Source organism: Dermacentor albipictus, chromosome 1, assembly GCF_038994185.2.
Source record: "Dermacentor albipictus isolate Rhodes 1998 colony chromosome 1, USDA_Dalb.pri_finalv2, whole genome shotgun sequence".
In the NCBI taxonomy this organism is placed as follows: Eukaryota; Metazoa; Arthropoda; class Arachnida; order Ixodida; family Ixodidae; genus Dermacentor; species Dermacentor albipictus.
Window position 1 is genome coordinate 322,763,752 of NC_091821.1, and position 17,069 is coordinate 322,780,820.

General features: G+C 44.1%; 1 protein-coding gene across 2 annotated transcripts; it reads left to right on the forward strand.

Annotated features, from left to right (window-relative positions):
• The first annotated feature begins 9,407 nt into the window (after positions 1-9,407).
• LOC135919433 (estradiol 17-beta-dehydrogenase 8-like) lies at positions 9,408-15,099 on the forward strand. 2 transcript variants are annotated; one of them, XM_065453259.1, is made up of 3 exons: positions 9,408-9,682; positions 12,108-12,301; positions 14,605-15,099. In XM_065453259.1, exons 1-3 carry the CDS (start codon positions 9,532-9,534, stop codon positions 15,004-15,006), a joined length of 747 nt encoding a protein of 248 aa, XP_065309331.1. In that variant the 5' UTR covers positions 9,408-9,531; the 3' UTR covers positions 15,007-15,099. The 2 variants fall into 2 exon arrangements, with proteins under 2 accessions (XP_065309331.1, XP_065309333.1); XM_065453261.1 differs by lacking the exon at positions 9,408-9,682 and adding an exon at positions 11,439-11,563.
• The last annotated feature ends 1,970 nt before the right edge of the window (positions 15,100-17,069 follow it).

The following is a 17,069-nucleotide window of genomic DNA, read 5'->3' on the forward strand; positions in this document are numbered from 1 at the left end:
CGAGCATTGCAGCACTGTGCTACCACAATCTCATGTGTAAAATGTTCATACGCTACATGCAGCCATTCCTTCCAGCGCATACATAGAGCGAGTTTTCAGTGTCATTGCTGATGACTTTAGAAAAGAGATGAGCGATGAAAATCTTGTAAAAATTGTTAGTGAAGTTAAAGAGTGTGTAAATGGCTGCAATGATCCACTGAAAGATCCAAGCCAGCTCGTTTTGTATGTTTACTGTACGCAATATTAATAAAACTTGTCAGGAAAGTAACATTAACATAGCCTATTAATTTTTAGTAATGCCTAGTTACTTAAATGGGGCAGCAATTGTAACTGTGATCAATTAAATATTTGGTTGAAGTAATTGTAATTGGTTTCTTGTTTACTGTAATATGCACAAGTCTGCTTAAGCCCTAGTTCAGACTTAACAGCCTGAACCAGGCTTGTTGGAGTCACATCTGACACCAAATTACCTTCGTCATATTCGATTTTTGTCATAAGCATATATTTGTTACACGCTGTAGATGAGAAATACTTGATTTACCCTGTTATATCCATTTTTTATGTCCTCCAAGCTTCGACTGTATTAGCTAGAAATGTACAAAATATTAAAAGCTAGTTTGCTAAGGCTAGTTTGCTAAGTAGAATAATATTGAAGGCATATTCATGTGGCTGCTAATAAATAATTGGTTTCATCCGCTGCTACTACTTGCCTCCGGAGTGAACATTCGTGTTGGGTGAAGGCATTTCGGACGCTTCAAATGTCAAAAGCACAGTGTTTCCAGTGGTGAACATGACCGAGCATTTCTACACGCTTGAGCATCTATCTGGACATTTTTTCTGCAAATGTGCACAAAGACGCCACAACGACCACATAAACAATGACGCTTTTAACTGGATCCATGATAGCTAGGATACCCTGTATTTGCGTGCTTCTCTCGGCCGTTTCTGGTCGAGAGAGAGATACTTTAATGTGCTCATATGCTGTATTTCAACTGGCTAATGCCCACTCACATGTCTCATGCTCCTCGGAAGGCCTTCCAAGCGAAGCATGGACAGGCATGCGCTGGAAGGTATTGTGCCTCACTTGACGACTTCTTGTGTTCTATATATACAATGCAGAGGTGATCGGAACACCAAATTGAAGCCCTTGTTCATCTTTGAACAAGCTAAAGGAAACAGTGATTCAACAGAATTAGCAGAATATAAAAATGGATACCACCAAGGTGAACCTAAAAATAATAAAAAACATAATTCAGGAAGCGTTCTGAAGTTGTGAGTAGCCACATCGCTGATCATAAATTTTTATTCTAAAACTTCAAACCGTTTAATTTAGTGCTGTACGCGACCAGTGTCACTGCTCATATCGAATACTCTTGCGTGGCTACCTTTGTATCAGCCTGCTAATTTTGCATGCTAAAAGTGCACGGAATGAAAAATTCAGTTTCACCCGAAAGGCGAAGCTTTGATTGTGATAGCAAATTGTTCTACAACTACACAAAGTATGGTTCGTAGTTTCGCCGGCCATGTAAATTACAGTAAACATTTGATTACTAATTAAATTAAGCATGCTGTTGTATGCATAGGCAAAAATTAACAGATTTACTCACAAGCACTTGCTGTCGCAGTGCTGACGTGTTGAGTGTCAGCAGCGGGGAGCGAATGCTTTGTGCTGCCTCTCGCCTCACTGCGGACAGCCATGCGCAGCTACGGCCCGCCTAGAGAAGACACGCAATCACCTGCCCTCCGCTATATGATCTTCGCACTTGATAACGGGAACTCCAATACTGGGCACGCGGGAAGACGGCGTGCATCAAGCCACCATCCTTCTCAGTTCATCCTCCCATGCTTTCCCTCGCTTCCATGGCATACGGCATCTCGGCTGCACACTGCACAAATTCAACAGCTGAGACCAAGTTTTCTCTCAGAATTGGGCTCGCATAGGTACAATTTATTTATTACGTATTCCCTACTTTCGGGCCTTGCGTCCACGTGCTGAAGCAGATTACTTTGCGGTGCTTGAGGCACTTGCGGCGTGTGCCTTGCAAGCCTGCATTGCTGGGAAACCTATTGCTAGGCTGTCCAAAACAAGTTTAATCTACCATCACAGGCATCATCCCGTGTTTGTCGGGGCTGTCTAAACTAACCATTATTGAAAACACAAAATCAAATTTGTTTTTATAATTTACCGGTATTTTATCAGTGTTGCCATTTTAGCGATTTTGACACTAGGTTTAGGGACTTTTTGTCTGTTTACGGCAAAATTTGCTATTTAGCAATCAGTGACATTTTAGTGACTTGAATGAAAAGTTGGCGGTATTTTAACGACTTATAAGTATGAAAGATTGCTTGGAAAATGGCCTTCAAAAACATGCTTTGGTATTCAAAAGCCACATGTAAGTGGCCAAAACTCGCAGTACAGTGCATAAGCTCCGTGACCATGATAAACCATCGTGTTGTCCACTTCTCTTTTCTTGTGTCCGTGTCTGCATGCCTAACCCCTTTTTTGCATTATGAACCAACGATTGCCTTCACATTGGTAGCCTGCACACTGTGATTGTGCTTCACAGCACAGTGGTCATCACAGCCTTGACAACGTGGTCACAAAATTGAAGTTTCTTTATTATTTACAAAATCTATTTGAATGCATTTAAACTCTGTGGGTTCAGCGGTGTCACTAAATCCATCGTTTGGTAGACACTTGGCAAGCTTGTCAGAGAACTAATTTATCAAAACCAAGTGAAGTAAATTTTATGTTCAGTTTTAGAACACATCAGACGAATAAGACATATCGACTACGTAAAAAATGTGTAAATATCGAAACAGCTTAGCTTGTTCATGAGCGACTGCACAATATTGCTTTCGTTTCTTAATATGATGCAAAATTTAAGCTGTCACAAACCAGTATGTAAATAATAGAGGTAGGCGACTAAATATCGACTTTTTCAAATGCGAATCGAATACGAATGGTAAGTATCGGATATTGAATAGACAAATGCAGACACACATATTTACAGCAGGAATATTTGTTTAAATATAGTTAGGAACATGCTTGCACTGACTAGATAGTCAACTATCGTGTACAATTAAGATCGTTTTAAACAGAACATCACAACAGTCTTGCAAAGAACTACACGAGTAGCCGCTTGACAGCTTTAAGCCTGGTGGCAAACAAGCTTTCCAAGAATGACAGGCATCTGAAACTGACTAACTTTTCAAAAACACATAATAAATAGTTCAAAACATATCAGAAGTTATGGAAAGGGAAAATAAAATGCTAAGGAGGTATTTGTGTGCCCTAGACAAAATACAGAGCCTTTTACAAGAAAAAAACATCACTGGTTGTAACGTAAGAGATAAAGTTTCTACATCACTAGGCTGCAAGAAAGACTAATTGGCAGGCCATAAACACAATATACCCTATTGTCAAGTATTGGACGAAAAGAGGGGAATTGAGGGACCCAGTTTTGTAAGGGCACCCTTTCTGTAAGGACACTCGCACATATTTGTTAGTTCGAACCACGTGAAACCAACAAATGATGAAGAAACTGAAAGCATAGGATAAATTATTTGTAGTTTCTAATTGAAATGCAAAAATGAGATGCTAATGGGAAATGGAGGAAACCTTCTGCATAACGCGCACATTGCACTACACTCTAAGAAAAGTTTACACCCTTTGGTGTGTATATTTGCCACACAACAATAATCGTCATGTCTTGCCTGCATTTTCTTTCTTGAAAGCGCTGCGCTCGTTACTTTCCTGTCGAGGATGCTCTGTCGTGCTGATAACGCGCATGCCATTCGTGACTTAGAAGTACCGGGCTCGCAGCGTTAAAGATAGGAAATCCGGGCAAGACAGATGACGATTATTGTTGTGCAACAAATATACACCCCGAAGGGTGTCAACTTTTCTTAAAGTGTACAAATTGTCCTAAGGCGACGGCAGTCCCTACGTCCATGCATTCTTGGTTAACGCTCCTTGGTTGCATTCCATGCAACCCAAGGAGCGTTAACCAGCACCACACTTCCACTGCAGAACCAAAAACAAAGCTTGCATTGCCGATTCGTTTCTGCATTGCCAATTTGTTTCTGCATTGCTTCGAAAACTTTGTTGCTGTTTTACTTCTGATAATTATAATTTGCGGCACTTTGTTCAGCAGGTGGAGAACAGTACCCCGATTTGTACAGTCGTTTGTTGCGATATATTTGATTAGTTTTGGTACCCGAAAATACCAAATGGTTAATTTTTGAATATGAATAAATATTACACACCAACTATTCATATTCTAAACTTCGAGATTCACATGTCTTATAGTAAGTACATTACTAAAGCTAAAGCCCTCTATACTCTGTTGGTAAATTCATTGTTTTCCTTCAGCTGCACGATTAGACCAACATGACATGTCTAGGTAAATTATTTACTTCACGCTAGCTTATATTAGATTGCTTCAAAACACCAACATTCTTAAAATTTGCTTCACAGTTTTAGCGAGAATTTTAGTGACTTGTTTTATCTTGCTTCAGTGACATGCTTCCTAAAATCTTGGCAACACTAGACTGTTATGGTTCATAATGTATGATCTGTCTATGACAAAGATAACTTTCACTGACGCATTTTTCAGCCTTATTTATTGCAGTGGCAATCGGGTAATCACCTGGGCCCGCTCTGAGTATGCATTCTCTGCCCAGTCGGGACCATTAACTTCCGCATGATCTCCAATGAGTATTTCCCAACAAATCAACATGTCATTACCACATTAAATATAAGAACGTGTTATGGTTTATTGGTCTGGGGCCACTAAAGTGGCATCTACCTAACCTCCCTCCCACCCGCGCTGCGCACCAGCTCGTTCCTCTCCCTATGAAAGGAGCCCTCCGTGTCGGACTTTGTGGTAAAGCATATGAAAAACGAACATGTACTGCAGGGAAGTCAAAGGGGAAATCATGTGCAGGGTGTTGGCGTGGCATCAATGCGAACAGAGTAGCGGCGGCAGAATGATGCCAGGTGGCACTTGCTGCAAAGATTACTTTCCAATACATACACACACACACATATATATATTGAGAGAGAGAGAGAGAGAGATGGCTTGCCTCCCCCACTCGAAAAATAGTTGGTACGCCACTGGCATGAGGGTTTGAGGCCATAAATGCTACAACATCCGTGCATAGGCTGGGACTCAAATGTGGAGTCCTGCTGTTTCTTGAAACTGCTGCTGTGGTTTGTCCCAGGTCTTCATCATTTCTGATGATAGTCGACTCGTTTGGTCCACTGCCACACTTTCAAAATTTTTTAAATGTTGCCTGTGGGAGATAGCTCAATTTTAGTTTATGAGCCGGTCTACTCGAAGCGGTGGACACTACTTGCACAAGAAATTGAAATGTAAAATCGACTAATTTACAAGGATTCACTAATGAACTTTTTAGATAATTATCCTATGGCCCATGTTGCAATTTACAAATTCTAGCAGTGGACTTCGCAAGGCAGAGCCACTTGGAACAAATTCTCAGGACGACACCAGTTTCTACATATGAATTCTCAGGGAATTTGAATAGTCTGGAAATACTCGGGGAAAACTCGCTGTAATTTTATTGAAAGGGAACGAAAGTAGGGTTAATGCTGGCTCCAGTAGAAGAGTAATCGCAACGAATCGTCATTGACGCAGTGTCATCGGCACGAGGCACGGCGTAGGTGTTTCGTGGCACGGCATTGCCAGAGTAGTCAACGACCGATTTTTCGGACGTGCGCGATAATTCGCACGGCTTCGCGGCACCACCACGTACTCCATATAGTCAATGTATATTGCCATGACTGCAGGTCTGAAATGGCAATAAACAAAGCCACCACCGCCGCCATTTTGATTATCGCCGCTTCGAACCGGCACTCTCGCAAGCAGATCCGTCGGCAGCCGTAGCCACCACCACGGCAACGTTAGGCCTAGCTGCTTCTACGTTCGCTATTTAGCGTCTTGCCTTGCGGTGCCGTGTTTTTTATTGAAAGAATTCACCGCTGTCAGGAATGGTAGCGAATCCGCCTTTGTAATTCTCGCACTTGGCTTCGAAGCTCGCAAAGCATAGCGCGTTGCGTGATGCGAGTCTCCGAAAGATAGCTTTGTCCCAGTACAGATGTGTTACGTGGTGAAGCATAACAAGCGTGGGAAGGGGCAATTGCCATGGTACACGGTATGTATTCCTTAATTATTCACGCGTGCACCTCCGTCTCTTGCCACAGTCATCCAAACAAAAAAAAATACTCTTTAAAGCAGCGAAACCCAACACTAAAATGTGTGCGGGCTGAGAGTATGTCAGGACTGTTGAGGCTGACTTCCGAGCTGCTGAGAGATAATCTTGGTTGTGACAAAGTTCAGGCCTCATACCGGTGAGCTTGCTATCAGTTGATAGAAATAGCTCATATCCGAAAATATTTACTTCTGTATGCATCTCCTTTTCATTCGTATTTGAAAATGTTCAATTCAATTTGGAATAGGCTTTACCATTTTTTTTTCGTTGTGCTTTTTACTAACACCTTCCTCCTGCTTTCTTTTTGAATAAAATAGATATTGCTCCTTACAATTCAAACTGGACTTGGTAGACACCCTGATTCCGGAACTCTGCGAAGAAATACATTAGTGTTCCAGTTACTTGTGTGCTTCAGTGCATGAAACGACATTTTGTTAACAAGTTAACTGGAACACCAATGCATTTCTCCGTAAAGTTCGGTAACTTATATGTCGAAACTGGTGTCATCTTGAAAATTCGTTCCAAGATCCGTCTTGCGAGCTCCATGACTAGAATTTGTAAATTGCAATATGGGCCATAATTTAATTAGTTAGAAACTTAATTAGCGAACGTTCATTAATTAGTCGACTTTGCATCTCATTTTTTTTTTGCAAGTATTGTCCCCCCGCTTCGAGTAGACTAGTTCACGAACTAGAATTTCGATATCTGCCGCAGGCAATTTTTAAAGATTTTTAAATGTGTTCGTTGAAACACTGTATACTTGCGGCCTACCTCTTGTCATTTGCAGCTCTCAAGGCATGGGTCATTTTTACCTTCTGTTCATTAGAGAAAGACATGGCGTCTGGGACGAAACAAAACGTAATTCGCTTTCGTGGTGATAGGTTATGTGGCAAAAAAAATAAATAAATAACCATCCGTGCACATTATCAACGCTAAGACAACAGCTATCACAAGCTTGTTTCCAACTAACACTAAATGTGATGTGTTACTTCGGCCGAGGCGCGGCAGATAATGCACTAGCTCGATCACGATGTTTTAGAGCGAAACTTTATATGACTAGCCGATTCGTCCGTCCGTGCCTCCGTCTGTCACCTGTACGCCGAAAACTCCTCCAGCGCAACGCCATGCGCATGCGCGGGGGAAAAAAAGCGAGAGAGGCGCGCGATTGGCTCCGCCAGTAGTGACATCGTTGCTCTGCGTCGCAGCCGAGCGGACGAGCAGTAGTTTCTCTCCGGCTCCGAAGTGGGTAGACCACGCGTCATACGTACTCCTGAAGAGCAGGCAGCTTCCGATCAGCAATGCCGCGAGCAGAACCGGGAACGAGCTCGTCTACGCCGTCCCGATGCTGCAGCCCGGGTATACAAGAAAAGGCTCGGGCAGCCGAGCGCAAGCAGCAACTGCGTACAGAGGATCCGGCAGCCGACCAAGCCGTCGTTTAATGAACCGTCGGAATTAACCCAGTAATAAACACCGCGGCCGCACGTTTCAACTTCGCTGGTTAACCATCTCTACGGAGTGCTTGGGTAGTTATCTTTTCTTTATTTCCTTCAGTTTGTTCTGGCTAAATCAGAAGGAGCCCATTCGAGGGCGCTGCCATATTTCGCAGAATTTATTGATCAGTCGGAAAACATTAGTACGCGATTGTGCATCACTGAAAATACCACAGTTGGATGTCCCTTGGCTGTGCCTACAAATGCCTCGTTAACACATTGATAATTAGGATAGTACGTCTCGAGTCAGATAATTAATTACAATTACCTAATTAACTTCAGTAACGAAAAAGTTACTGGCAACTACTCCACTGTACTGGAAAAGGTTTTCTTCGAGTAACGCATTGCTTTCTTTTTTATCTTGGTGCATGATAGTTGATTGGTAAAGCCTGATATTTGTTTACTACCTCTGCATGCAAGTGACGATGTTTCCATCCCTAATAGATGTTGTAAATTATAAATGATTTTTTCACGTGTCATTAGCTTTGCTTATTGAAAAGAGAAGCGGTACTGAGACACTTATTACTCACGTGCAGTTCACACGCCGTTGATAAAAGATTCTGCCGAAGGGCTCACTAAAGTCTGCAGGTTTTTTTTCAGTCAAGAAAGCACGCAGAACATTTTGAAGCGAGGTGAACATACAGCAACACATTCATTCTCTAGGCATAAGCTATCCATACCTTTAGAAATCATTGTTAATTAGCTACCTCCTTCTCCTTAATAATATAATAAACTTTGTGGTGTATATATTTAAATATATTGTTTATGTGCACGGTGTTTACAGCGGAAATTTAAAACAATGTTGAAGTGAATAAATACGGATGAGGCAGCCGCATTAATTAAAACCCTTGTACGTCCGCGCCAACAATGATGCACTATCCTCAATAAAATCTTAAGTGAATAGGTCGAGGCAAGTCAAAAGAAACCTCAAATGATGTGGGTGACAAAACTCAGGTAATGACACGTTTAGTGAGGAGGATGGGGGGGGGTGTAGGTTTCGGCATCGCAGTGAGGCGGGGGGGGGGTCGGGCCCTGGACATACCTCCCCCCCCCCTCGTATATAGTCGGCGCCCAGGTGTTGAAGTAAGATACGTCGGGGGCTAACAGATCAAGAAAGCCTCGGGCTCGTACTCACGCCTACACTATTCCGGAAAAAAAAAAACACTTCACTAAAATTTATCAACGCATTCTTCAGTACATATAACCAATTCGTTGTGAGGGAAGGTATTGAGGAATGCAGTGAAAATTTTGGAGAAGCGCTTTTTCGGAACAGTGTATATATGTAGGCGTGAGCTATACGGTCTTGCTACGGTCAGTGAATTTTCCACGGCTCGTATGTTCCTCCTAACGCGTGGCGATGCCAAGGAGGAATTCTTTTGGCCGAGAAAAGAGAGGAACATATGCAAAGAACTGCCAGCGAGAGCAACACTATAATGTAACCGGTGTCTTTCTTTACTTGTCGAACTCTCCGATATTCTTTAAAGCTCACAAAAACGAACCAGAAACAGGGATTAGATTCAAAAAGCTTTTCGTTCATCGGACGGCTGCCTTCCCTAATAAATGGGTCAGAAATGACAATTGGCTGATATCTACTCAACTGAGCCAAACGGATACATTGAGTAGCGCGCAAAGAACGCCTAGCGCCTGTGATATCGTTCAAGGGCCTTTGCGGAAAATATTATCTGGAGCGCGCCACGCAGGCGTGCGCCTGTCAACTGACAAGAAAAGGGAGGGGCGTCCGCATCGAGGTGGATGGGCATTCCGCAGATCTCGTGTCAAGTTCACCGGCGTTAGCAGCACGCCAAGCATGTCCCTGCAAGGTCGGCTCGCCCTTGTGACTGGAGGCGCCAGCGGCATAGGCAAGGCGGCTTGCCACGCCCTGGCCTCCCAAGGAGCCAGAGTCATCGTCGCCGATCGCAAAGTGGATGGTGCTAAGATCGTGGCAGAGGAGCTACCAGGTACCGATTGTCAAGTACTAAGTACTTGAATTATTTCTAGGTCTGCGACAATCTCAACTACTGCATTCAATGGTTCCTTCCACTACCAAACCATGAAATCACTAAAGAGAGAGGGGAAGTTTTTATTTAAGGAAAGGAGCCGGAGTTTGGCTTAAAATTTTATTATGCAGGCTAGCGTTGCTTGGAGTCGCTCTTGCAGTACTCTTTACACTACTCGTTGCACAATTAAACATTACACGTGTAGCGGTTAATTGTGTGTCATCGACACGATATGAGCATGTGTTTACATTATATATCGTTGTTGCTGTATATATTTTTCGTATCCCAATGACATCCATTCATTCAAGCAGGGTCATTCGAAGGACCCTGATTTAAAGAATATAATATCAGAGGTAACGACAGGGGCACAATAAATTTTATCCTTGGAAGTTGACAAGACATGCGCGTTGTGCACAGAGAGGTAGTTGGGCAGTAGCGCATTGACAATGCATGATGCGTGATCTTTCAGGCTGATATCACATAGTGCATAAGTGACTGTGTGTTACTCATATTCTACGTGCATATGTGCACGACTACGTACGTATGCTTATGTCGTGTGTACTGCGTGCAAAATAAGTAATGTATTAAAAGAATATACAAACAAAATGAAAACAATATTTTTGATGGTGATACGCCGAGTACTACTAACTTTGCACGACTGAAATTTATTGAAAGGCTTTATCGAGGATCTGGTATATATATATATATATATATATATATATATATATATATATATATATATATATATATATGTGTGTGTGTAATTAGGGGAGCTCAAGTTTGTATGAGGGCAGGAGAACAAACATAACATGTGCGTCTATTTTATGCATGTGGCCCATTGTGGACGTGCCACCTGCTGCGATTAGCGCCGAGAGTGGGTGGCCATTGTGAAGGCTTATCAGAGAAACCCGGAATTTCGGACTCGCGTATTGAGTATAAAGCTCAGAAGAAAAAGTCACAGTTTCTCCCGACATGCGAAGAATTGATGTCGAGAGCAAATTATTAGACAGCTATACGAAGTAGGGTTGGTCGTTTTGTCAGCTGCATAAACTGGTGTAAACATCCGCTTACTGACTAAACTAACGAGCACGTTGTCACGTGCGCACATACAAACACGAACACCTTTCACTCAATGAACGCGGACCTCGGTTAGTACCTCGGCGTCGGAAAGCCGGCGTGATGAAGAGCGGCGACAGCGGGGAGCGAATTCCGCTCCGCGCGGCCTCTCGCTTAAACGCGCTCGATCGAGAACACGGCGCACACGAAGCCATCAGCTCTCTCAGATCAGCTAACCTTCGAGCCCAGCGCAGATTGCCTCCAAGAGAGGGCGCGTGCAGCCGCGCTCAAGCCGCTGCAGCTGGAGTAAAGAGGAAATGCGCACTTACCTGCCCTCCTCCCCCCCCCCACCTCCTCCGCTCATTCCCCGAGCTAGGCTTTGCACGCGTGAGAAGACGGCGCGCACCCTTTCCGTCTTCCTCCCTTGCGAATAAAAATAAATGTGAAAGTATGGTGCGCTCAGTCACGCAACTTCGGACAACACTGCATGCAGCTTCGCGACAATTAACGACCTAAGGAATTAGAAATGAACCCGCTTGCGACAGTTCACGGTTGTTTCTATATGAACGCCCGGTGGTGCGCTTGTGATGTAATTTATTAAGTGTCATTTAGGAAGAACCGGTAAATCGACAGATGGCGTGCCAGTGCGGGGTTCGAAATGGCAACCTGCTCGTTGAGGGGAAGAAGCCCGGCTGTGCACCAGTTGGAAAATTGCCCAGCTGCAACCCTACCCGTCGTGCGCTTCAGGAGCCTTGAAGGTTGCGGGTTTGTTCGTGATGAATAATCGTAAGCACAGCTTGGACTTACGGTACGGACAGTAGAGCAGACGCGAACGGCACTGTGGGCAGGGGCCAACCGTTCACAAACCACGGGGCAGCTTTTTACGTAAAGCTAGAGTTGTTCGGAGCGTACAATCCTGAGCATTGAGATAACATTAGCGAAGGCGGCCGGCCACTAGCAAAGTGCTCGTAACAATTTAAGGACTTTTGGCCTTACACTTGCAGGCTTGTCTAAGAAATGTCTGTGTCTGTATGCTATAGCTACATATGCTGTCTATGGAGATGGCAATTCGCTTTAACAAAAAGCTTTTTTTTTCAGTGTGGCCCGTTGCTCTTAGCTATTTGCTTCGTGACTTCTGAATCGTGGCTGGACAATGTGGGAATAGTAATTCACCAAGCATTTATTCGGTAGACCAAGTACTATCGTTTTGCATACATATTCAGAGCGTGCAGAAGGCGCATCCTTGTAGCTACTCTGCTCTGTATAGCTACATGAATATTGTGTAATTAACAAATACATGCGACGAATAACCATATTTCATTCTTCGAAGGCCCCGCAACTCACAAGGAAGCTTTCCTGGACGTCGCCAACACGGAATCTGTGGAGAAGCTGTTCGCCGATATCAAGGACACCGAGTCGCTTCCAGTCAGCATTGTGGTGAATTGCGCTGGCGTAGCTGATCTCTCACCCATCGTCGACACGACTGATGAAGCCTTCGACAAAATAATTCGGGTCAATCTCAAGGTTAGCGCCCCAATACCCACTATACAAAAAACTCACATCGCTCTCACCGGAAGCCCTCGTAGTGATTACAGAGCTGTTTGAAGCAACTAAAAATTTTATCACCCTCAATGTTAGGTGATTTGGAACTTTGTGTAATGGCTTCCTCTGATAGTGAAATGCATGTAGCCTGCCTTTGATCATCATCCATTGTGAAAGGGGGTTTTGTATATAGGGCTTTTTTTTTTTAGCTGCACCAAATGTTAAAAATTTGCCTGTGCAGCTAGCAAAAGCAATTTTAACCCTTGATCTAAGTACTCGATTAGACAGACATTATTTCTATGAGAAATCAAAATACCTAATTGAATCATTAACATAATTACGCTAATTAACTTTTTACTATTTATTTCACGGCACATATTTTAATCTGCGAATTGTAGCTAGTCAGTTCGCAAGGCACTTGGAACGAATTTCCAGGATTGCACCATTTTCGAGATATTAATTTTCAAAGTGTCCGACGAAATGCGTTCACACTACAGTTACTTTTTTTAAAAAATAAAACGCTGTTTTATGCCAATCTCAACGCGACCCCGTGCCACTCGTGACCCCCTTACCCTTCCAGCCTGGGAGGCCACAGTGCAAAGCATGATGCAACAAATGCAACAGCAAATAACACAGCAAAATAGCAAGTGCAACAATTTCAACAGATACAATTCGAACTCCAGCAGTTCAAAACTTATGTGAACGACTCCCTAATTAGCATTATGAGAGAGGCGCGAAAACGCATCAGCTTTAGCCCTGCCGCAAACCCGAGATAGTTGGCCTGTCGCCGCACTACAAACGCGTCCGAAGTGACGGACAACGAGAGTATCGGATTTGACCACTAATGAGACACTTAATTCTGAACATCTAGAAATGATGCAGTGGAACAGCCGCATGTTTCACGAACTTGCGGTGGCCCTCCAGAGATATATCCAAATTTCACCAATTCCTCCCGACGTAATATGCTTACAAGAAATATGGAAACGCCCAGTCATATTGTCAGGCTATTACACATTGTACAATTTGGAATATCCCCGGGTTGCAACACTGGTGGCTAAATCCTTCACGGTCAAGGAGAATAATTATAAGAGGTTAGATAGGAACCATCAATTAGTCAGCATCCTCCCCCAGAAAAGAGGGAAGGCTAGCATCATCGTTCTGAACATCAAGAACAGACACGAGGACTTCGCCGAGCTCTTCTCGGAAGAAAATTTGGCAGAGGGCACTAGAGACCAACTTGTGGTGGCGGGCGCATTTCAATGCATCTCATACTATACATGGGGAGACATCAAAAATATCCCCAAAGGAAACTTGCCATGTAATACCCAGCGGATAAACCAGGCTTACACTTGGCCACCTTCTGAACTTACCCAGCCACACTGTTACCACACTGTTACCCAGCCAACGAGGCTGGGTAACAGTGTGGTAAGTTAGCTGTGCTTCTGGGCGTATTTTTTTTTTGTTTTTAATTCTGAGAGCTCGCTGACTTACGCACTTCTCGTTACTCCATATTATGTCTCCGTGGCCAGGAATCGAGTCTATATAGGCCTCTCGACGAGTAGCTTGTTGATCGCCAATGCATCTTGGTACTTTCTGTCTGTCTTGAGCTTTTATCTTCTATGCTTTAATGTTCTGTCAAGTTTTCAAGTCATTCTGTCTCTCTGCTTTGTTACTGTATTGTGTAGCGCTATGCAGCTTATAAATTACACTGCACAATTAAGTATATTGCCACGAGACGGCGAAGGGTCTGCTACTGTTGGTCGGACGACGACGACGGCAGCGAGGAAGTGGCCAGAGGCGCGCGATAGTCAAGCATCCGTCGCTGCTTAGTCGGTCATCGCGTCGGTGAATATATTCATTCCCCCTTCCCCCCTTACTATACTGTATATGTAGTGATGGAAACGAGGGGAGCGTCTTATTTCACTGAACCATGTACTGCTCCAGAAAAAAAGAGACAATCTGTGGTGCGATCCACATACACGTTGATAAATACTGTCTTTAATATCGTTGATAAGCGTTAGCGCATATCTCGCATTAAGCTCGGATGTGCCGAATTACAAAAAAAGTTAACGCTATCAGAATTTGCACTCGTTCATGGCGAGATGTGGACCCAAAACTGAGAACGTCAGCTAACAACGACGCTAACAACCCCATAGTGTTGCTTTGTGACGTTAAACCCAGTGAATAACTCGCGTAAATAAATTACATAGGGTGGTCAAGCGGCTCGTCCTGGTTAACCTGCGTGCCTTTCTCTAATCGCTTGTCTCGCTTGGCGGTTCCCGCAGGGCACTTTCCTCGTGACAAGGGCAGCCGCGCGCGCCATGACCGCCTCCGGCGTCACTGATGGGGCCATCGTGAACATCGCCAGCATCCTGGGCAAGACCGGGCTGTCTGGCATGGGGGCGTACACCGCTTCGAAGGGCGGCGTCGTGGCTCTGACCAAGACGGCAGCTCAGGAACTGGCGCCGCACGGCATCCGCTGCAACGCCGTGCTGCCGTCGCTGACGCAGACTCCGATGGCCGACACGCTGCCCGAGGAGAGCCGCAGGACCTTCTATGCACTCACACCTATGCGACGAATCGGCCAACCTAAAGAAGTGGCCGAGGCCATCCTTTTCCTATGTAGCCCGCAGAGTTCGTACATGACAGGCGCTGCCCTTGAAGTAACCGGAGGATTCGGCATGTGAAAGGCTCGGCGAACGTTATTCTTCGTTCCGCTCCCAACTTGTCCTGTGTCGCCAAGAATATATTAAATGCTGCATCATTGTAGTGATACTCAATACGAGTGGTTCTTTCACTGTTATTATTAATCTGACTGACATTCACGGGGAACTTCACCCAGTTTGCGGTATGTATGTATGTATGTATGTATGTATGTATGTATGTATGTATGTATGTATGTATGTATGTATGTATGTATGTATGTATGTATGTATGTATGTATGTATGTATGTATGTATGTATGTATGTATGTGGGGATTGCCGAGATCCATATATTGTTCGCCACACACATCGATCGATAAGCAGCCACTGCTACATGACAACACATTTGTGATTGTGGCAAACCAGGCCACCCGGTACTCTGCACACCTTGGCGCATGCGTCGCCAAGGCTTTTAAGTCGACGGAGCTCGCGATCAAGGGGGCTGCTTCAGGCCACGGCAAGCGCACGCACGCTCATCGCCGGCGTCAAGGTTAATCGGCGAGCTTTCTGTGACGATTGTAGCATGAGCAAACGTATGTCGAATGCTGTTATTGTTTCATTATGCGCGCAGTTAAAGTTGTTTCGTAAAGTTCGCCCATGAAATAGTATTTCGTTTACGCCAACGACTCCAGCTGCTGCTGCTTCCAATGTTCTTGGTGAGGGCGGCCTCGCACACCGCAAAGAAGATTCAGCATATGTATGTACGTAAGTAGGGAGTACGGTCTATATATCTAACCTCTAGCGCGCCGCTCTATGCTGAGAGGTGTTGGGCAGAATCAAACCTGCACCTTATTAGTTCATGAATATCCCGCGATGCGTTAGCACTGCGCTACGAATGCGTACGGGTGGCGAGGGAAGTATTCTCGGCGTTTGAACGCATCGGCGCGACACGCACGTCGGAGGCCACGCCCAGACTTCGCGGCGGCGCCGCTAGGTGACGCAACGTGTCCAGAGAGAAACGTGAGCTAGGAGCCCCGCCTGCAACACGCCTCATGCATGACCGGTTTCTTTGGCCACACTATGGTGTGTCCTTATACATTGTATTAATGTTAATCGCATCAACGTCGACATTCATCGTGGGAATTGTTTCTGTCGAAATGTTTATTAATATTGAACTGAAGATGTCAAAAGGAATCTAATTCCTCTAAATACAGTGCTGATACCTAGTCGTTTTCGCTTAAGTATCTCGAGAATACAAAAAAAAAGGTTAGAAGAAGAATGAAGAACGAATTAAAAAAATAATAGTAATATTAAGCACATGAACACAACACGTACGCGATGGTAGAGCGTACCTGCGAATAGTGATTTTTGAGGCCGAATCTAGTTCTAATCAAATCGAATAAATTACGAATAGTTTTCGAATAATGAATAGCCGTTATCACAATAATATAAAACAATGTTCACATTTCAGTATTTTTAAAGTTGGCAAGTTTCTGTCATTACAGAGTACGTTATGAACAATCGCTTAGTATGGAGCATCAGGAGCAAATAAGTAGTTTATTCGCATGCTCAAGACTATTCAGAGAGTGCGAGTGGTGGCTGTACAGCCTGCAAAGTGAGGCTGCCTAAGTGACGTAGCCTGCTCCACTACGCAAGTTTTCATATTTTATGTCTTCGCTATACTCAGGCGGCTGAAAATTCACCATACTTTCGCTTCAATTTTATATTTATTTGCGCGCAATTGGCGCTTTGAAATACTCGAAAATTTTGTATTCGAGAAATACTGGAATTTTCGAATAGTGACTATTCGATTCGAAGACCGAGTCAATAGGACGCTATTCGATTCATTATTCGAGAGTTTCGAATATTCGCACACCCCTAGTAGAGCGACCGTGTCGGAAAGGACCTTGTTCCTGGGTTCAGCTGGTCTCCGGACGAGGGCGAATTTAAAGCTTTCTTTGTGAGAAACCTGTCTGGGTGTTCTTTGTAGCTTCATGCTGTACTCGCATGACCTTTTCGTTATGCTCTTGATGTGCTACATCAAATGGCATCTCTTCTGTGTGCATGACTTATAGGTATATTACATAAGCTCTTCACTGTACTAGAA

Excerpts from the sequence above, each read along its gene's own strand:
- LOC135919433 (XM_065453259.1), top strand. The coding sequence starts at position 9,532 with ATGTCCCTGCAAGGTCGGCTCGCCCTTGTGACTGGAGGCGCCAGCGGC. Across the intron at positions 9,683-12,107 it reads CGTGGCAGAGGAGCTACCAG|GCCCCGCAACTCACAAGGAA; the intron begins GTACCGATTGTC and ends CATTCTTCGAAG. Across the intron at positions 12,302-14,604 it reads TAATTCGGGTCAATCTCAAG|GGCACTTTCCTCGTGACAAG; the intron begins GTTAGCGCCCCA and ends CGGTTCCCGCAG.